The sequence below is a fragment of the Buteo buteo genome, chromosome 14, assembly GCF_964188355.1.
Source record: "Buteo buteo chromosome 14, bButBut1.hap1.1, whole genome shotgun sequence".
Taxonomy (NCBI): domain Eukaryota; kingdom Metazoa; phylum Chordata; class Aves; order Accipitriformes; family Accipitridae; genus Buteo; species Buteo buteo.
The window spans coordinates 32,876,778-32,900,025 of NC_134184.1; the positions used below are offsets into that span (position 1 = coordinate 32,876,778).

Sequence of the window (23,248 nt, forward strand, 5' to 3'; positions counted from 1 at the left end):
ACTTGGATCATTTAAAACTGTTCACCCATCACAAACATTGATTTACATATGGATCGCTGATTTAAAGATTCTTCCGAACACTCCCTCTTTCTTTAAGCAGCAAGGCAGCCTAGTGAAGCAGTAACAGTATTACATGCACCTCATTGGAAATGCTTGGGTTTTAGACCCTTAATGACTAACTCAAATTCTTGGTTGCATTCATGGAAAATGGGCTCCCCCTTGTGACAGACATCAACACTTAACTGTCCACAAATTCTAAGTCAAAGCATTGTTAGTATAGTATGACATTACAGTCAGAAAGCAGTGGAATCAAATCCTTTTGGAATGCTTTTTAAATCCCTTTGCTTGCTCTCCATCACATCCCCTCCAATGCATCAGAATAATCGTTATGTTTTTAATATGTGATGTAATCAAAAACTTTTACAAACAAATTATAAAATTAATGCCTGAGTTTGATCTGGAATATAATTTCTAAGAGATTAAGAATATGAGTTATGATGGAGAGAAGAGTACCAATTTTGCAGAAATATTACGCATTCTGCATTGCAGAAATTCTGCATTGCATTCTGCATGCTCTGAAAGGGGGAAAAAAAAAACAAACCACAACCCAACACATTTCCCTCATTTTTGGCTTCTTCAGATCAGAGTATGCCAGGAATTTATCAAAACTGTACTGCAGAACAGACTCAGTTTTTACAATTTCTAATTGTGATACCAAGGTGCATTAGAAAAGAAGTTTACTCTTCTAAAAAAACTGCTAAAGAAAGTAGATTCACACTCTTCCAAGACAGGTTACATTAAATTATCTGTAGCTTTAATGCAATAAGTGTCCTTAGTTTTATTGTATCAGAGTTCTGAGTTTTCACAAATAATGTAAGAACTTAGAAATAATCATGTACATGGGGTGGAATGAGTAACAGAGCTAAACTGAATTCATTTTCATTTGCAAAAGTATTCACTTGTCAAAGGAAACCAGGGCACTCACCTCCTGTGACTTCGCACATAGGTGTGATTGCAGAGTCATCCACCGGTACCCCTGTCATCTGCTCTGACTCTGGTGCTGTAATACCAGGCAAACGGAGAACCAAAGCAAATAACCTCTGATCCCATCGAAAGGGTTCCTTAGTCAACTCACTTCCAGGTAGAGGGGAATTGAGAGGTAAATGGAGCTGAAAAGGAATTTAAATCTGTGAATATGCTGCTTTCAAAATAAAAAAAAAAAATCAAGTTAAATTGTGATGGCAATTCACTCTAAACACAGTTATAACCTCTCCACAGATATTTATAATTTGATTCAGGTACTGTACATTACAAGCAAGACACCCATCATTTAATCAACACTTCAAACATTTCAAGGCAACATGATGCACGAAGTTGAGAGTTACGAACTAAGTGGGAACAACCGCTTTTTAAAACCGATCTAAACTTCAGAATCAATAGAATATTTTCTTTAGAATTTCAGTAGTAAGAACTGCTTCACTGCTGTGTTCTTCAAACAATTTTCTGCAAAACAGGCCCATTCTCAGCTCAGTCTTTTCCTCGATTCTTCAAGATAAAAAGCACAACTGAAAAGGTAATGTTCATCTAAGACTCCTGCAGAAGAAATATAACTTGGGCATAGTTGCTCAAAAAATCTAGCTGCCAGGATCACCTGCTCCAAATAACTCAGCTTCAACAAGTGAACTAATGTGGTAGTTATGTTATAGAATCAGAAGGCAGAGATTTTACATCACTTGGGTATATCCCACAACTAAACTCATGCCTGTGCTTTAAGTGAAAAACAGAGATTAAGATTAAAATCGACACTGAAATGCAAAATGAGTTCTCACTTTTAGGTAATAGATAACAGTAGCCACAGCTACCCATACAAGGAAGAATTGCTTGCCACATGCTGTTGTGTTGCTTCTGTCTGGGAAGAACTACGCAAAAGTTTTAGTTCAAAATATTGAAGATACCGTCCAGGGACATACAAAACATGGGAGCATTCTTTTCTCTTTAATTCCAAGAGACAGTAAAGAGATTCAAATTTCAGGCTTCAAACATGCTGCACTGAAGATACAGCAATGGTCAGGATATTATTTATTAACAACTAACTCCAACAGCCAGAGAGACTAACAGAACAACCAAAATTCCCAGGGTTAGTGGCAATTTTATAATCAGTTAACTGAAACAAGAAAAAAAATAATCAATGCATTAGCTTCTAAGGGACAGCACAAGGCGTTCAGAACACTCTAGCCACTCTTTTTGCATCCAGACACCTCACACAGAGATTAGCAGGAAAAAGAAAGCTTATCAAAACATTCAACTACAGAAGCCCTGAACAGATAGACTAGACTTACAACAAGTAATTACAAGTTTCAGAAATATTTGATAGATCCCTGGCTGATGATACCACTGTCAGTACAAGCAAAATTCTCATTCCACCTGGAGCACTGCAGCCATAAAGGGAAAAAAAATCCCCAAAGCAATGACTCAAGTGGTGCAAACAGTTCCATTACCTAGCTAAATACAAGGGTTAAAAGCCCAGAAGCTGAAGCAAACTCAACACTTCCTCAAACACTTTCCTTCTCATGCAGCATTCAAAAAATCCCAATCCCAATTCTCAATCTCAATGTTAGCAAAGGAAACTGCTAGTCTGTTCCGAAACATGATGCAAGTCCACAAAGGCAGCCATTACAAATTGCCTTCAGTTTTAGTTCATAGTGGTTCATTGAGGAGTTTGCAACAAGCTGTTGAAAAAGTTTCTTGTTTGCTTATTTTTAAGAGATTAACTTGAAAGCATTCAACCTAATTTCTAAACTGGAAACCTCAGTTATTTCTATTTACATAATGGCAAGCATCTCATATTGGGAAAAATACACATCTTTGTGTTTGAAAAATAATCAATTTATTGATACAGTCTCAAAGCCAGGAACAAACAACAAACTCACTCTCTTAACATGCGAAAAAGAATGAGAACCCTTTGGACTTTTCAGCACACCTGATGCTTCGTCCTGAATTTCTGCTTTTGCTGATGCAACCAGAAAGCACATGTGAGAGCAGCACTATTTTCCCCAAACGTTTCACATGAAATCGGTCAAGGGGCACTCAGCTGTGTACCTGTTTTATTACTAATTCGCATGCATATATTTCCCCCTTTCAGACAAAGGGCCAGCAATGCCTGCCTGGCAAAGGAAACTCAGTTAGAAGAATAGCCACATTCTTAGTAAACAGCCCAGAATCTTGACTGTAAGAGGACTCAATTGCAAGTACTAAACCATCCTCACCTGGGGCTATTAAGGAACATCATTCACCAAACTTTCCTACTTAGATCTGACTGGACAGAAGATTTACTAGCTCTGAAGAGTACACTTCATCTGCAAAACATACATATGTTAACAGCACTGTTTTTCTTCAGGCAGCATATATACATATTTTTTAATATATGTATTTATATATAAGTATCCCATTGGGCCCTGCACCAACACTATCCTGAGTTCAGTTTATCTCAAACTACAAAACCTTTCTTTGACTTAGCTGGTTATATATATTGAGAGAAACCCAAAACCAAACAGCATTCAGGAGCAGGTCTTTGCATTATGTACATATTACTATCAGGAACATTTTCAAACTGCAAGATGACAAGCAAAGCCAGCGGCATCAAGTCAAATGTCCTCACTTTCCTTCCCACAGTTTAATTCTAGTTAATTTAACATCCATGTTACTGGAGAAATTATAGATTCAAACCAGGCCTCATTCTCCACACACATTAGTAACTTGGTCTTCTTACCTCCAGTTACTTTTTTTTTAACTGGTATTGTATTACCATAGCAACTGCATACCTAGCAGAAAATCAGATGAGCCTAGAAATGTACATCTTGCATTTCATTTCTCTTTCGCCACGCATATTTCAATATAAAGGCATGCACATCTTTTCCTCTTTATCCTTCATATTGGTTGCTGAGAAGAAAGACTGAACAGTTTAAGGGGAGGTTATTTACCAGCAATGGTCTTCAACATGTCTGTGATTATATATAGACAACAAGTGTCCTCCCAGCTTAGTACCAAAAACAGCTGTTTTGTCTCAACACTAGTTTGTAGGAGCACACACAAACCCTACCATTCCCAAATGCCATAATGCTGCAGTAAGATAGCAGTATGTGTCTTATGCCTCTTCCCTGCCTTCAAATCCACTAAAATGTTCAACAACCAAGAGAGGTTGGAGGACAACCTTTTACTGAAGAGATCTTAAAGAACTCCGTTATTGGCAAGCAGGTCTTTTGTTTATTCTGAGTCCTTGTTTCTACATACATTTATGCCATCATAAGAAGCAGCACAGTATGAAATCCTCAAAAAGCATCAGAGGATCCTAGAGACCCTAGGCTGAATAAAAGCTAGATAAGCATTAGAAAACTCTGCAGTGGCAGGTAGTTGGTGAAAGAGAGCAATGCTCTTCTGGCAATGACTGCACTTACAGGTTCATGCATTACAATGGGCAGCACTAGCACTGCTTAAGCTTTAGTACCCAGGTAATTGCAGGCAGCTCCATCTTGGGAAATCTCATAAAAGGTTGATACACGATTAGGTACTCAATAAAAATATCCATACAGAGACAGTCAACTTCTCTGTCTTTCTGTATCTAAAAAAAGAAATCTTTAAAAAAAAATAAAAATCTATCGGCAAATAACCTTCCTTGCAGGCTTTTCTGGTACCCATAAAAAGACAAGGCACATCTAATATTCCAAGCAAATGCAGCATTTCCTCCTTAGAGAACTGAAGGACTAAGGATGGGCAATGAGATTCAAGCCCAGCTGAGAAAACACGCTCTTCATAGGCTGAGAAACTCCACTTAAAGTTAACAGCAGCATTATGTTCTTCTATCTTTTTCCATCCAATCGTATGCAGCTATAACACAGAGATAGAAAGCCACAAATTGTTCCTCCATAGGAAATAACTTAAGATCACTGAAGAGACACCAGGTCAACGACATGATACACTTGGCCATTCTTACGCTAACATTAACCATAAGAGCACACTGAGCTGATAGTTCCACAGCATTCACACGTCAAGAGCTCCTGGGGCTCAGTGCCAAATGCTGTGATCCTGGCAACTGCTGCTAACAGGAATAACATGGATGAGGAAGAACGGGAACATACATCTAATAAGATCTGCCACACGTTTCTTGCAGAATTTGTTTAGAAATCAAGATTTCTAGCTGTAGGAACTACGATTAAAAATATTATGGAGCATTTACAGTTCCTGATTACTCTTGAAAGTAAGCAGGACCTTACCACTTGTTATAGTTATTACAGCAGGGATGCAAGATGATCAGACCTGAGAAGGATCAATGTGACAATGTTGAATAGTTCTGGGATAAGGAGTCAAGAAAAATCACTGATTCCTCCTGTAAGAGTCTCTTATAACTGGAAGATCAGAATAGCAACATACAGAAGCCAAGCAGCATTGCTCATGCTTTTTGTTTGCACAATCATTCACCAGAATGTATCAATAGGTCAAGAGCCCAGTTTCCATCTTGCAAGGAGGAGTTCAATGCTTCCTCTTAAAACAGAGGGCATGTAGAAGGAAGACAAGGGAACATAGCTTAGTAGCTGCAAAACTGGAGAAGTATGACATCTTATTTCATAACATGAAGAGGAATAAGAGAAATCCCCTCAAGCAATTAAACACTTGTTAAAGGAAAGATCAGGAAAGGGCTAAGACCAAATTTGAGGGATCAGGCCAGAAGTGAAAGCCACACCAAGAGGAATCCATACCATGAGACCAATAATTAATGATGGTATTCCAACAGTATAAGCCCATCCCTTCCTCAAGTTATGACTGGGACAAGTGAATCCAGGGAAGAATCTGGTCAACATGTCATGCTGAGCATAGAGCTGATGCTGGCACTCCAGTACATCAGCACTGGTGCATTACAAGTCAGTGCCAGAAGGGACAAGACTGAAAATCTTACTAACTTGTGCTGGTGAAGATGATAATTGCATAGACAGCATCATTTCTGTCTTCAGTCTGAGGAACCACATTCATCAGAGACAAAGTAGTGCTGAATGAGTAAGGCTCTTTATCTGCAAAACCCATATTAAATTCCACAAAGGAACAGGACATCTGAAGAATTCAGCAAGAGCTCTGAAACAGGGTTTAAGCTTGACTGCTTCACACTGGGGCAAATGACAAGTGTTCCTGCAGTGATAAAGCTGATTTAGCTGGTAAGAATGCAAATGTTCATCCAAATGACAAAGCTTTGAGAAAACTTGCCTCCAGGTTCCACGCTGGCTTCACAGGCTTTCCAAAAACAATGTTCTGTCGGTTCCCTTGTACTTAAGTTTTAAAAGAACTAAAAATATACTGCCTTAGTCTGTGATAAGAACTTTACACAGGAAGTAAAAACACTGTTGTCATAGCCAGTGGGATATGATCACTTCCAACACCAACTCTGAATAGCTTCTCCAAAGTCAGACCCAAAGAACAGAAGAGACATTTGAAAGTGACCAAAAAGCTTTGTTATTGAACAGAAGAGCAACAACAGACTTCCATATCTCCAGGGTAGTGTTACTGTATTAATTCTGCCTCATTTCTGCATGTCCAACTTGAGAGGTAACTGTAAAGGATGCTCAAGCTACACTAAGAAAAATTCTGATCAATAGGACACACGTTGACAAAAGCAAAAGATTATCCCTGAAAGACAGAAGCACCCTCAGATGCTTTGTTCCCTTGCTCTTTGATAGTGTTAAGGATGTTCCTACCAGTACAGCTATAGCAAAAGAGGGAAAAAAAAAAAATCACATCCATTGCTGGGTATGAAATATATACCCTGTAAATAAATATGGAAGAGCACTCAAAGAAACTTGCAGTTTGTCTTGCAGGAAGTAAGAGCAGCGGTCACTTGCAGTTCCTCCAGAAGGCAATGCCTTTAAATTTGCTCATTTACCAAGAAATCATTAGTTCACTATCATTAGTAGAGCAGATTCTGCATCTCAAATCATGTAAGTGTCAAATTTGGCCCAATGTCACAATCATGACACTAAAACTCTGGGTGTAGTGCACACTCATCAGTGAGCACCACTCATGAGCCAAGCCTAAATTCAGTAGATTAAAGCAGCCACCAGAAAACCCATTTTCTCAACAGAAGTTACAACAATTTAAAGATGTGAATGTGTGACCAAATGTTTGCCTGACCATAAGAAAATGTCATCTTGTGAAGACCAACACAAAAAACTTGTTGGCTATAAAAAAATACTCTCGCTGTAAGAAAAAGAGCTCATGACAGCCAATAGAGCTTTCTTACATAAATCATTTTGGATAAATGAACAAGATGAAAGGAAATGTAATGTAGAATCATAGAACGGTATACATTAGAAGGGACACATGAAAGTTACAGAGTCCAGAACCTTCCGATCGCTCAGGGCCTTGTCCAACTCAGTTTTGAGCATCTCCAATAATGGAGATCTCACAACCACTGGACAACCTATGCCAGTGTTCAATCACCCACACAGTTAAAATTTTTCTTGATATCCAGTCAGAATTTCCCCAAGTACAATTTGCAGCTGTTGCCTCTCACCTCAGCCCTGTGTACCTCCAAGAAAAGCCAGGCTCCCTCCCCCATTAAGTTGTTGCAGATGGTGGTAAGACACCCCCAACTCCACAGGCTTCTCTTCTAAAGGCTGAACAAACCCAGTTCTCAGCCTCTACCCAGATGCCATTTGCTTCACCCCCTGAGCATCCTGGTGTCCCTCACTCCAGGATGTCAATGTCAGACTTTACAAGTTAGTCATCTGACAGCAGAGAAGTTGCTTCTCCTCAAGAAAAGACTTAGACAGCTAAGTGACTACCCAATTAGCTCTTAAAAAAAGAGTATTCTGCTAACAGCACTAAATGTTGTAGAAGGCTCTAAAGGTGTCACACTACCCTCTGTTTAATTAACACTTGTTCACTGACAATCGCTGTAAATATGAGGCTGCAATTTTACTCAGTATTTTGGACCACACCCAATCAATCACTGGATTAAGCTGAAAAGGACTTATTGAGTAAAAAAAAAATAATGATGAAAGTGAGGTTTTATACAGACAACCTACTTGGTATCATGGATCCAGGCATGCCCTTTCAGTTACTGCCTATGGCTATTTGTTAGTAGTCCACATAAAATTATGAGGTCATTCAACTTTCTTCCTCTAAGTCAGATACATTACAAAAACACTCAAATACCACTTTTCATACAAACAACTTCCGTAAGTGCTGTAAGAATGTCATATAATAGAGTATTAGGAGAAATTCAAGTAAATTATGAACAATGATGTATGACAAGTTAATCTGTATAGTCAAATGTGGTGTACCACATGGAAAAGCCTGAATCCTCCTCTTAAGCTTCAGGACAGACCTTTGGATATTAAGCTTTTCCCTGAAAAGGCAATGAGCTTAGGGATTTTTTCTTGTTGTTGGGCTGGGTTTTCTTTACTACTGCATGGAATGGGCACTGAGCTGGTCAGACCAGCCCTATCCCTAGTGACCTCTTCCATCTTTTAAGGAAAGAATTCAAAACCACCAGTAAGTTAAAATAATTCAGTGCCTCAGCATTTGCTATAGCTCTGAGTTTTCCAGATGTCTGAGCAGATATTCCAGTATATTAAGATCTGGTGTTTTAAACTGCTCTACAGATTTAATTTGAAATACATTTCTTCAGCTCTTATCTTGGATTATAAGGATACTACTGATTTGATTATAATCACTTTAAGAGCCCAGTGTGAAAGTAGTACGTATTTCACATACTCCCTAGTGGTCACATCCTTTGGGAAATCACTACGTTAATTCAGGTCTATACATAAAGAACTTCTATCTAGACCAGTTAAAGACATACAGGCTTTACAGAAATCAGTTTCTTCTGCTAACAACATATTTGAAAATCCATGAACTCCCTGGATAGAAATAGCAAACTGATTCTACTAAACAGATGAACAGTTGTACTACATGTTTCTCTCACATGTGATAAGGAAAAAGAGCTATCCAGATTTTTGTAGTACTATTGTATAAAATTACATCAAATTAAAAAGGAAAAAACGCAGGTTTAAACTATTAATGAGCATACTTTTGAGAAGTCATTTATGCTCCTACATAAGTGCAAACAGTATTCTAACACAACATTTAGTACACATCATTGTAAACAGAGGTCAGATCTTACCTCTTCCTGTATCCCACTGGTAGTAGTTAATTTACTTCCATCAGTAACTGTTATAATTATTGCTGGCTCCAGAAAAAAGGGGTTTCGTCCCTAAGGGAAAAAAAAGCAATTTCATGTAAAATGCTGTAACAAATTGATAAGCTTCTGTTCAGTCATTAAACAGCCATTGATACCCACAAACAAAACAATGAGGCCTGAGGTATTTATTCTCAGGTACTATATAGTAAAGTGCTATGGGTTTCTGAGTCTTCTTGCAGTTAGGCCATGTAAAGCTAGACACTTAATATATCTGTATTCAATAAATGCATACAAAAGCATGGCAAAAATGGCTAACTTAGGACTTCAAGAACAACGTGCACTGCAGTATTCTGACAAGCTACTAGCTGTTTAAAAGAGCAACTGTCTCTTCAAACCAGAGATGCTTCCAATTCCCCCTATTCCAGGGCTGATTTTATGCATGATTTAATTACTGCGTGACCAACTGAAGCATTTGCCCAGTACCTTGTGATCATGATCTCCAGGTTAAGAACTAATACTCTATGTATTAAGGAAAACTGAATGAACATTTTGACCAAAGTGGTTCAACCATGCACACAAGACTTACTTCAGAAACAAATACTTGAAAAATAGATAATTTTTCTGTATGAATCATTTAAGACAGACACATATACAAGGCAAGGCATTCTGTGATCCCACCAAGACATTCAACTAGTCTAGTCTGTAGCAAACACACTTGGTTTTCTATTAGCACTTCCTTTTCCTACTGCCAGTATGCCAGGAGCCTTCTGTCCCTCCTGAAAAAGAGGATCCCAAAGTAATCCATGCACATGTCAACTCCAAGCCCAGGCAGTACATTCCACTCCAGCTAGGGTTGAAGACCGACTGGATAAAAGCCACCACAAGCTCTTGTTTAGTGGGTCCTACTCTCCTCCTATTGCCAAGCTTAAGGCCTTGGTTTTCATCTTCAGAAAACAATAAAGAAAAATACAACTAGACCCACAGCCTAGTTCTGCTTATAAAGACAAACTGTCTCATGAATGCTTACAATTTACTCTAAAACATAGAGAACTAATAGGTTTTGAGAAAAAGACCTTTTAAATCCACTTTTTTTATAACCCATTTAATATAAAGGATCACCTACCGAATGTGTACTTAGAACAGATATATCACCTAACAATTTGAAATATATTTGGTGAGGGGTATCCAGTTTTAATTCACACCACCACATCTACAGTGATTAATTTACTATATGCCAACAGAAAAATTAAAAAGTTATTTGGGCAATATTTTCCTCAAACCTTAGTGAGAATCCTAAAATTTTCTTTTAAAATAGCATACCATTACTACAGACAAAAAATATGAAAAAATAAAATTAAACAGTGAAGATCAATCTCTCCCATAAAAGCTAAGCTAGTTCAAAAACCAATTTAAACAATTACTCAAAAGAATTTAAGGACTCTCAAAACATACTCAATTTTAATTAAAATAATTTCCTAAGAATGTTTAGCCTTATTTAATTCTGAAGAACAGTTATGGTGTGTTATTCTGCCAACTAATAGTTCACCACAACTGCAAAACATCAGCTGGAAGCTAATTACATTGCACTGAAATAATATTGAAAGCAGGGTTTCTAACTAGAGGTAAAGGATATTGTTCTCATGATACTGAATATAAAAATACTTTAATCCTATTGCTAATAAACGATTGCAAAAATAAATTGATAATTGATAAAAATAACAAGGTTTTAGATTTAGAATGTCACAAACAGTGCTCTTTAGGTCAATATTCTGGTCCAATTTGTAACATAGGTATTAAAAATTTAGTCTCTGACAACCTGTATTATCCAGATATCCTCATTTTGTGTACCTCAACTGTAATCTTTCACAGGAAAAATGTCTGAGGGAGAAACAATTTCATCCTCAGGCTATCTTTTGTAATTTCACAAGCATTTTACCTGTACAATGGATGATCACTGACATACTAAGTCAAGAATCAACTCATATAGGAACTTATTTACAAAAGCAAGAATCTCTTTTTACCAGAACAAGAATAACACTCATTTGTAACCAGAGTAACAACTGATTTGAGAATCCCTGACCCCCAAAGACAAAGTAACTCACATTTCCACACCTATCATCTACAGGATAACTTTGGAAACACTAGCAGTGCACTGTTACAGAATACTTCACACCTGTTTAAGTATATAAAGGGAAAGTTTCCCCTTGAAATCTCTTCTTCCCTAGCTAGATGTGAAAACACAGTAATGTTGAGTTCATCAACTCATCAATACAGCTACATAATATTATCCTTTCTAGAAAGAATTTATGAAATCAAGTCACAGAGTACACAATTCACCACTGAATTATTTAAAGACAAGTGAACAAAGCTGAGTTCACTTTGCTGCACTTAGGTTCACAGCTCCATGCAATTTAGAAACATGAAATGAGTATCTACATTCCACCTACAGGGGCAGAAACATAATTAGAATATAAGAGTTTCAGATAAAATGGCTATTATTGAGTTTTACTATTTTTGACTAAAAATTTCCATGTCATTAATTCTTAAAGAACACCACTGACTCTCCTGACACCACTCCTCACCTTGTATGAAGGCATACAAAACAAAGGCATATAAAACCAGTATTAAGTCAGGTATTCCTAAAAAAAACCCAAACCCTTATTTATACAAGCTCTCGAAACTCAGAGATGTTTTAGTAAATTAGCAAAATGAAATTCCAGAAGACTTACCAATTTCTTTAACTAAACTGCAACAATTTTGTCAATTACTGGTTTAGAACTTTATTTCAATCTAATGAATCTAATTCTATGATAATCAAATTATTTTCTACTGCTCTTCCTTTAGAAATATACTATTAAAATAAAACACTACAAATTTACACATCTTAGAAATACCATATTCTTCAAAATAGGTGGCAACACCATTGACTGGAAATGCACAGGAAATCAATTCAGCACAGCTCAATTATTTTAGTTACACAGTGGAACAGTGAGTGACAGAGCATATGTTACCAGCTCTTTGGCAGCTTACAGGTATGCTGAAATGCACTGGAAATCAGCTCAGCATACCAAGGTGTACATAATAAGCCTGTTTACAACTTACTCTGACAACTAACTAATCACCATGAGGTTCTGTTCATTTCAAAAGCAAAAATAATCCAGCAGCTAATTTTAGTATCATCTTACATTCCCACACAGGAAAGTGAAAGATAGAAAGTGTGAAACCCTGAGTTCTTAAAGGAATTAGGTTAAAGATCAACTCAGCCTCAGCACCAATGCCTTGGGAAACATAAGGGAATTGCTCACAATTTAAGCTAGCATTATATAGATCTATTCTAACAAGCATACAAGCAAAGATACTTCTGTTTTTGTGTTATCTGTTTTCGGACAGATTATAACCACTGATAGTGGATAAACATTTTAGAGTTTAGAAACTCAGCTGCTGTATTTAAACTGTGGCCATTTGAGTCCAAATTTACTACTCAGGCTACAGTAAATTGAAAAGTATTTTGAAGATTTATTTTAAACTCTTATTTTTAAATAAATTTACTTACAAACAAGTATTTTGGAAAAACTAAATACAACTTACTTTTCCAGCTGAAAATTCAGTGGCAACTAGCTCCCACAGGGACTTCAGCTAATTGCCTCATGTAGGCAAATTGGCTCATTTAGTATCCTTTGCAGTCTAAACAGCTGCTAGAGTAATCTGACTGCAAATTCCTTTCAATAATATGCTTTTCCCTCTGAAGGTTCCTACCAGTGGCGAAAAAAGTACTAAGGAAGAAGCACCTAAGGTTTTAATGGCTGATGATCCTGTTCAACCACCAAGTACTGTAACGTGGTACAAGAGGGTTTTTTTTTCATTCACCTACAATCTGCATTTTCAAGGACAGATATGCACCAAGATGACAAAAAACCCCACACACACCTCTTTTTGGAAGAAAGTTATTTAAAAATCTGCATCAATACCAGGGCAATCTTGTAAGCTTGCTAGGCTAAAAAGGAACAAGCAAGAGATTCAAAGCCTTAAAACTAACTTATCTCTTACACAACACACATTCTTTTGAACAATTTGACAGCTTCACAACTATTTGTTCCAAATCACAAAGCAACTCGGTTACATTGGTTGCCATTTCTTCAGTTTCCAGCTGAAGTAGTTCTGTGCTCAGATATGACAAAACAAATACAGAGCTGGAAGCCCCACTCAGCTCACACAGGGTCACAGTAAGAGGCACAGCCAGCCCACCCCAGCTTGTGTGATGCTCTCAGAGGGAGCCTCAGATCCAGCCAGAAGTGTATCAAATTATCAAGACACATTACTGTCTGGTTAAGACTCTCAAAACTAAGAATTCACTTTCGTAGGCAAGTAAGCTTTTCAATGAGTTTCAGCATGACTAACACATTCATGGGTTTGGGTTTTTTCTTCTTCAAAGTGTACAGGCAAAGCAATTCGAGAGCTGTTGTGACCTTTAGATGTGCAAGTATGCAATATTATACATGCAGTAAGAGAAAATTGATTTAAGACTATTGTTATCTCAATGCAAGCATTTAAATATTAATTTCTGAGTCAGAAGTGTTGAAAAACTTAAGAAATAGCTGAGGTAGAAACATGACCAAAAAACCACCAAGTCAGACTAAAAATGGCACGTTCAACAAGCAACTACTATAAAAAGAAGTATTTAGTACGACAAAAGCTTCATGCCCAAGAAAGGATAAAAGTCAAAAGTAAATGTAAACTGAAATAAAGTGCATATTTTTCAACAGAACACATTACTAATCACTGGAAAAAACTCATTTTCAGATCATGATCAAATGTCTAAAAGGTACGCTTTCATTTCAGTAAATCACAAAGTTTAACAGAAGTTTTATTGCACAGACATCATACATTATATTATCTCAGCTGAGCCTTTTTATTTTCCGAAGTATCAGCCCTGATTGCCAGTAAATTTAGTCATCTGACCAGGAAATACAAAAGTGCACTATCAGTTTTTTCAATTGAATCAGTTTTTTTAGAATTTAAAAGGTCAAGATTCTCATAAATGCTCATGAGAATCTGTGAGCAACCATTGCTCAAAAACAATAGTTTAAAATGAAATCTGAAAGTCAGAATGATGGCAAAATTATTAGCTTCAAAGCTATTCTTTTTAAACTGACAACAGCTTAAAAAATACCAAAACTCTGAGCTTGAATTTCAACAAACTAAACCAGATGGTCCAAATCCATCATAGTTTTTTCACTTACTTTTTGTATCTTAGGAACTTCAGTTACACTTTAGCAAAATCATGAAATGTCTAAAACATTAATTTAACATTTATTAGACACTTTCCTCTGCATTGCTTGAGGCACAACACTATCAGTCAAGTACACAGAGATATTTAACAGCTGCTCTATGCTCTGATAGTCAGCTACATAAGAACTGTAGCAACTTGTGCAACTCCTTGTCCCACATGCATTTTCAGCAACTTTTACTATTTTCTATTATCCCTGCAGAACCAGTCAATACAGTTGTGAAGACCTATAGAATCAATTGTATTTTATGCATTCACACAACTGTTTCTGAAGTCACAAACACAACTGAATACACTGACATCATAATAGTACTTTAGTGAATTCATAATTGGCAATATAACTCTTCACAAAAACTACTTTGCCTTTAAGATTTTTTCAAAAGTACGTAGACAAGCACCATAATCATGCACATATATGTACACACTATAGTACTCAGGAATGAACATGCTTTCTACTTCAGTAGATTAGTAAATTCTTTCCTACTACTTGATAAGATGCAAAATGGCTTTAAATGGAAGCTTTCCCAGATGAAGCTATGCCACATATCTCCTAATTAATATTTAGCACAAACACACTATGAAACCCTGTGATCTACCAGAACACAAGTAAGAATACACTGGGGGGAAAAAGAGCAAGAAGGGCAGTCAGGTTCTACCACAGTAGCTTTGATAAACCTGACTTCTCGCAGGATATGCCACAAGAGCTCCATGATTCTGTAGCCAGACTGAAAAGCACAGCACCTCTGAACTACATCATGGTGTTATCCTAGTGACACAACCTGCACAATAAAAACAGCTCTGAAACCATATTTAAGTTTGTTATGGCTGTTTTAGAATAGAAACTGACCCCACCAATGGGAACCACTTAAGTGTCAGAGAGACTTCTGTGATTTTGGCCTGAGTAAGAGCTGAAGAACATACTGGAATTCTGTACGGGATTAAGATCTCTGACAAACCAGGCTTTCTACACAAAGAAAGTTGCTAACTTGTCTCTGTTTTGCTGTCCATAAGATTTTGATATATTCCCTTGATGCTGTTGATTATTCAACAGATAATTCAGTTTTGCAGTGGTAGCAATTCTGTCTTACTAGTAGATGATCAGATATTTGTAGAGTGCATGTATTTCCAGATCACCTTCAGAAGCCTCAGAAGAAAGTTCAACGAAAGCAACACTAACCAGTTTTACACAGGATTCAAGTGTTTTGAAGCCTGTTATGAAGTTTTCAAATCATAAAAGAAATTTCAACATAAAACAGAAATCTCCCTTGATGCCTGATTAATAGCAAAGATAGATGCCAGCAGTTGCAGACTGGAATCTTACAAAACAACGTAATGAAACACTATTCCAGGAATTACACTACCACCAAGAAAAAACGCCCAGTGTTTTTCTGAAAGGGCTGCAGGACAGCAGGAGGATTCTTACTATGAACTCTAGTTAATAGTCCACAAACATCTGCAGTACAGACATACATTCTCTATCATAACACTGAAACCTTTTAGCTCTCCCTGCAGTACACAAGATGAGAGGACTTACACTCTACCTCCCCTTCATGCTAGGCAGCTGGGAATACCACCTCACCCGCAAAGACAGATTTCTGGAAGAACACAAGTAAATTATTCACCTGTTGGAGGTAATTTGAGAGAGCCCCTTACCACACCCAAAAGAAGAACACTCTACATCTTAAGGGGAAAATGACTGCTATCAGAAATGCAGGTGACAGTAGTAGGTTTTAGAAGCTCTAAGTTTAGTCCTCCATAGTCCCAATAACCATAAAGATTAGTTCCTCTCTGTATGAAACAACATAGACATACAGGGTGGGTAAAAACACCAAATCACTTCAACTAAGGGATGAGGGAAAGAAACAGGTTTGACAAATAGTGAAAGAGTCTTGTGTGAGCCCGTGACAATAACTACGCACTATGAAAACACCAGCTCTCAACACCACCACTGACTCTCACAAACTAGGACTCACATGGTTTTTGCTGTAGTTTTACCCCCATAAAAAGGACAAAATAGGACCCCCATAAATTGATGTTTGGCCAAAATAGCGTATCAGAGAGTACCTCACCTACATAAACTTGTATTTTTACATTGTAATTGGAAAACTAGCCAGCAGAGGGGGCACAAGTTAATAAAATCTATCCTTGTATGAGGTGTTTAGAGTAACAAGGAGATAAACGTGAGGCATGCTGTGTTGGCATACTATCACAAAATACATAGAAACAAGTAAATACTTCTTTTCTAAAACTGTGTATACCTAAGAAACCCTACATGATTGTATAAGTACAAATAAGATGTAATCACTCACTGAACCTTAATCTTCTGATCTAACGCTGTGTTTAATCCAACAGTTAGTTCATAGTTTCTGATACCAGGGACAGCACATACTATCATTCCACTTCTCCCTGTTTTGCTGCCGATTGCCCATCTTTTGGAAGGCTCAGCCACAAACACTCAACTGTATTACACACATTTTTCCTTTTCTTTTGAAGCTAAAAAATAGTATTATATCTCAAATTATTTTATCTTTTGGAGAACACCTTCAAAACACGAGTTTTAAGAAAGTCTACTGGAATTATCAAGGTCTGAACTCATGCCTCCATTAACTCACCATCTTTTACCCCATGGAAATGGAAAATGCTCTTCAAGCAGTCGTTGGTTTCTCCTGTACTCATTCACACTCTGAAAGTCAGGGTATCAACAGCAATGATTTTGCAGTAAGGATGACTACCAAAAAAGACCTTTCCTCCATGAGGTGAGGAGATTCCAAAAACTAAATTCAGCTATGTACAGTTGTCCTTCCCTATAGGCTACAGCAAGGTTATTACAGGCAAAGTAATTTTTCATGTCCTAGACAATTCTTTAGTTAACTACATTACAAATACTGAAGGGTTACTATAATGCCCAAGACATGCACTAATCACAGTTTCTTACTGGGAATGTCCATGGAAGATTACAAGGTAGTTATATTGGTTTGCTTCATCCCTTACTGGCACTACAGATTAGCAGTAGATAAAATTATTTCTGCACACACAGTTAGGACATTGATTTGGTGGTACAACTGAAGCCTTCTGTATTTCAGGTGATTGGAACAAATGAATCGGAGGTTTAACAAAAAAAAAAAAAAAAGAAGAAACAGTTGGCAAAAGGTTTTCAAAGCAGAACACAAATGCAACAGCAGACTTTTCCTAAAACCAAGCCAGAAATTAAACTCCTCAGCATACCAGTTACAGAATATAAGAATGAAGTTATCTCCCTAACATATACTACGTAAGTTCCATATAAGAAAAGGAAATTTAAGGTATTTTGGAAAATAAATGGGATGAAAAAAGTCATTTGATCCTCGGTATTTTGCTCCTAAGCATTTTTTTAAAAAATCTTTTTTAAAAATAACCATTTATGGCTTCAATTAACTATTGAAGCTCCAAACATATGTCATCTTATACTTGTCCTGCCCAGTCTGGAAGCCCTACAGCAAAAATCAAAAGATCCAGTCAGATATCACTTCTGTAATTAAAAATACTAGAGACAAAACAGCTATCTGAATTGTGTAAGAAAAGACACCAAACACTTTGTCCAAAAATAAAAGAAAAAGAAAGAGAAATCTATTTAAGCATATCAGCTGCATGCTTCGCCTGAGCTTGCAGGTTTGTGCTCTATAGGCAATGATTTCATTGCATATCCATCTTGAAACATGCAACAGGAAAATTCTCTGTGCTTAGTATCATTTTTATAGATGCTCATAACTTTACACATTCTGGGTTTCCAAGTCTGGCACTGAATGTACTACTTAAAGACTATTTAACTGCGCAACTTTGGTCATTTTGGAATCCTACTCAAGAAGTTTGTGCTAGTAACAGAACCAAAACTAACAGCAAGAAAGCCCAAAAAGCACCCCAAAGCAGCCTGAAAAAGAGATCCAATGCAAGAAATCATCATTTTGGAATACAAAAATCTCCATACTGATGTGTGGAGTGGACATGTGAAAAGGGAAGCGATATGCGTCAAGGAAGCATTTTTAGACTATGTTCATACTGAACAATAAAGGAATGATGAATATGTGGTAGGATTTACTAAGACATCAAACTTAAAATCTCAAGACACACTGATGTCTTCATGTGCCTAAATCACAGAATTCCCAACATTACCGAGCCACACAGTTTCAAAAAATGCCAGTTTAGTGTAAAGGTTTGTCCTGTTTCTTTCATCTAAGAACAAATTTAATTGAGTTCTAAATAACATATTATGTAAGTGATAACTTCTTGATTAACTTCTAAGTGCTCCAATTTAGATGAGGTCCTTGGTAAGTTTCAAAAACAATTCAGTCCTTGAATCTGTCACAATTATGTGACATTCTCAAAAAAAAAAACCCAAACAAAAAAACCACAAACAAACATAGAATGGACTTCATATATAGTGAATTCCAGCAAGTAACTAGACAGTGAAGAACAGCATTGAAATGAAGAACAAAAACCCAATAACATTTGAAACATGTAAGCACTGACATGACAGGTACATGATAATCCCAAAAAGGGAAAAACTTTACTTTTTCCTTACATTAATTGAAATACATAAGCAGCAAAGCAACTGTGATCACAACTTGCATCTTATTTTTAAGGTAATGGAAACTGTCATTTAAAAAAAGATGCACCTTATCAGTTAGTTACAGCTTAGTAAGTGAATCGCTACTGGAATCATCTGAAATTGGATAAATCAACAAACAAATCCTGGTGGTTTCCAAAGTTATTTGACTGAATATAGTAAATGCAAGCTGCTAAAAATAGGTTATATTTGAGCTTTTATAAACTTAAAAAAAAAAAGCTAAAATAATCATCCATACCAAACATAACTTTAAAGTCAGCCCCAAAGAATCTGGGTTTAAAGATGATTTTAGTCATATTTCCTAAAAATATTTCTGAATGTTTTATTCCAAAAATAACTGACCTTGTCAAGCCCTGGATCAAGTCCCTAATTACTGCAGCCTCTCTGCTTCACAGCAATGACTCTACATAGCTGGTCCTGGCTTAGTCAGTGCAATTCACAGTGCCAAGCCAGGCCTCTGTTCTCCATATACTGGAGAAGGATAATGAATCTCACAGTTACCAGCACATTGAGTAGGGAAAACACCACAAGAAAAAAACAAAAAACAAACCCAAAACAAAACAAAAAAAAACCCAACCCAAAAACCAAGGGGAAAAGCCAGAGAGAGAGTTGTATACAAAATTCTCCCCACCTTTTGGGGGTTTATCAATCCAGAGTGCTGACAAGCTGAAAGTAGCTTATCAACTCACGAACACAGGGCAATTCTTCTGAATAACTGCCCCAAGACTCCGCCACAACTCCCTCCCAGAGATTATCACCACTACAGCAAGAGCAACTTAGCTGTTTTAAAACACATTCTGAACCACTGCAGTTCACAGTCCACCTTATTAAGGATCTGAACCAATTGCTGAATTATTTTGCTACATGAAGTGACACAACTTGAAGCAAGTTTAGCACAACTATGAGCACATGAGAGGCCGTAAGCTCAGGAGCAGAGCAGGCAGCTAGGCTGGATATGTCTTGCATATAGACGCATACAACCAAGTCAGCATTCTGGGATTCAAAGCCCTGGGGGGTGGCGTATTGGTGGAAGAAAGAGATGGTCACTTTTCACTCATATTCTGTATGCTGAGCATCAAAAAACAATGTCAGTGACCTAATCTGATTCCAATGACAAATATTCAGGATTTGTTCAATGTTCCAACGCTTGGCTCAAGGAGACATTGACAAAATTCGCAGTATATTCAGGTAATTTATTCTCGAACATTATTATTGGATGAAATCAGATTAACACCCTGCTCTCCAGAAGCAGTAGCAGTTACGTGTAGATAGAAAAAAAACCCCTATCAATGAAAGGAAATGGGAGTGGCTACACTGAGCAGATACCAAATGTGATTATTCAGGTAAAAGTTTCCTGGCCAAGTCAACAAGACATTAAGCATGATTTTCAATATATACGTCCCTGAATCACTGTCAAAACCCCATACTAGAGACCTCACCTGCACCACAGCTCCCGCTAGATCAGTCTTCTAAAAGACCTCTGATGTTAAAGCCATGGAACTATGTTAGACATAATCAGCACTTACTTATCTGCTATTCTAGTTATCTACCAACTGCAGTGCTGCAAGATCCGCGCTTACCACCCATATTAGAATAACTAGAGTAGGATCAGATTTTGACAAACCCTCCTGTCCTCTCATACAACCAGAAGTCTTATCTATTCAGTGTCCCAATCACAGTCATTCAAGGTTCCTGACTAAGGTTAGTATTATATCTTGCAGCCAGCAACTTCGTACCTGTCTATTTTAATTCAGCTGTAGACACTAACCTAGTTTCCCAACTGGAAAAATTTAGGCTTAAATCTATAGTGGACTGTAAATTTATGTAAGCTAGGGCAAATCAATTAACTGAGGCAGAAATACTATCTCTAGAATGAAAACAACAGGTGCTTAGATAACAGATAATTGATTTCTCATTAATGTAAGACTGAAATTGCCTATACAATAAATTTTTAAAAAATCTAGTCCATGAGGGGCCAACTTTACAGAAGAGTGATTAAATACATCCCTTCCTTTTTTTAAAAAAATAAAACATACAGACAATAATAAAGAGCCTGAAATACTGTTTGCTGTGAATATGCAGAATTGTAATAGTAAAAATATGCTGATACATAGAAAATACTTCATGAACATGTGATATCCTTTGTAGACATCACAGAAATATACTACAACATCATCAGAAGTCTCTCACAGCTCACAGGCTAGTCCACTTTAAAAAAAATAATCAAGGGTCTTTTAATACATATGAAAGATTTATCCTAAATACACATATAACCATTATCTCCTATCTGCAGTATTAATTTTTCTTTACATGAGACTGGTCTATACTTTGGACAACTAAAATCAGCACCATAATCACACAATGCAAACTGGATGTTTGAATAAGAGTTCTGTATTAGCTACATACTAACACTCACAAATTATATGAAATTCCAATCTGTTGCATAAACAACAGGTGAAAACAACTTGAAAAAAGGGCCAGGCATTACGATGCTAAAAATCACAACACGAAGTGGAAACATTAATACGCTCTTTAAGTGGGAGATGCAGATACGGGAATATTCTATGAACTAAAAGACTCGTTATGTTGTTAAAGGTACAGAATGTACTACAAGAAAAAAGCAACAGCAAGCAAGACTCTCAAGCAACACAATCATAGTTTCAACCAAACCTCAGTTGAGTTAAAATTCAGATGCACACACAAGTAACTGTTCTTCCTTTCAAGCTTCAGAGATACAGACTGTCTACAACAGAAATCCAAGACTGAATGTAACTATTCAGTAAGGAGAGCGAAAACAAGCTTAAAGAGAATAAACATAATGATGGAGACACTGGGGAAAAAAATAAATACTTGTGCTTCAAGAGATAACCAAACTCATGGCTCTTTGTCTATAGGTATTTGGTTTGTGTCCCTGACAAATGGCTGTGATGAAGTGCAAATACATTTCAAAGACAAGAATACTTTGACTATGGGACATGTACCTTTAAGCACCCAAATAAGCCAGTATATCCAGGGAGTCTATAATTACCTGAGGCAAATAAACTGTTCCAGATAGCAAGCCAAGCCAAGAGATAAAACTTTGGTACTCCTAACTGTCCTCAGACTTTCTCTGATGACTTTTTAGTGAATCCAAGAATATCAGCCAGAGATGGACATCTGTATAATACGCATAAACTTTGGCAACATGAATGTGCTCACCTCACCCTTAAAAATCAAAGCCACAACAAACACATTGTGGCACTGCCCCTTCCAAATCAAATTTATTGAAATACTGAGCACTTAAAGATTCAAAGCGGTCAAAGCATATTTGATATTCAGAACACAAGTATCTCACTTCTTTCTGCTAGTGAAACAGATTGATGAGATCATTTTCAACCAAAAAAAATAAAGTACTTTGTGTAAGCTTGTTTTAACTTTTAAATTCTTCTTTAAAAATATACTAGATTAGAACTAGAGAAGCAATTTTAAGAACACTTAAGTCTGATGTGATTATTGAGACTTTCAGTGAACTCTGTTGCTCTGGGAAGGCTGAAAGGCACGCAGTTCCACCTCACAATATGAAAAAACACTTGCAACAATGCCTGCCATAGCTCTCATTAACGGATACTATAAAATAACTAAATATTTCAAGAGCGGACAAGACAGCATGTTTAAAGGTTATGGCCTAAAAAGCATAAATTGGAAGCAATATGCTTAATTTCATTATGTAGGAGGTGAGAAAGATTGACTTTCACTAGCACTTATAGATCTTTGACATTAACAGGCATATAGGTTTATGTTAAAACCATTTCTATCCCACAGAGAACTATGAGAAATCCTTTCTTACATGTATTTCCGCCATTACCATGCTTAAGTTTGCTACGTTGTTTTCTACTGTCTGAAGTTCTCCCATTTGTTTTTGTTGGGGAAGGGTGGGGGGAAGAGAATGGGAGAGCTGCTCTAGAAGTGCAAAACTGCCTCTACCAACACGAGAAGCAAACTGCCTGTGCAACCGTGCCAGCATGACAAAGCAGGAAATGCTAACCTAAACTTTGGTTCCAAATTTGGATCCACACTCAACATGGGCCATCCCAGTGCAGTGTTTATGACCCCAGAGTGCCAAGACAAAAGTCATGCTTGAAGGATTTTGACTTTTGAAAGCAAAGAAATCCAGTAACAATCCTCAAAAACC

At 37.0% G+C, this 23,248-nt stretch overlaps 1 protein-coding gene across 4 annotated transcripts in view; it reads right to left on the reverse strand.

The window, feature by feature from the left end:
• INTS6 (integrator complex subunit 6) overlaps positions 1–23,248 on the reverse strand; it is a 45,445-nt gene that overhangs the window by 15,420 nt on the left and 6,777 nt on the right. For all 4 annotated transcript variants that reach the window (XM_075046280.1, XM_075046281.1, XM_075046279.1 and 1 more), the window contains 2 exons: positions 9,170–9,259; positions 986–1,169 (listed from right to left, as the gene is read on the reverse strand). In XM_075046280.1, the coding sequence (XP_074902381.1) occupies positions 986–1,169; positions 9,170–9,259 (274 nt within the window). The remainder of the gene's footprint in view (positions 1–985; positions 1,170–9,169; positions 9,260–23,248) is intronic.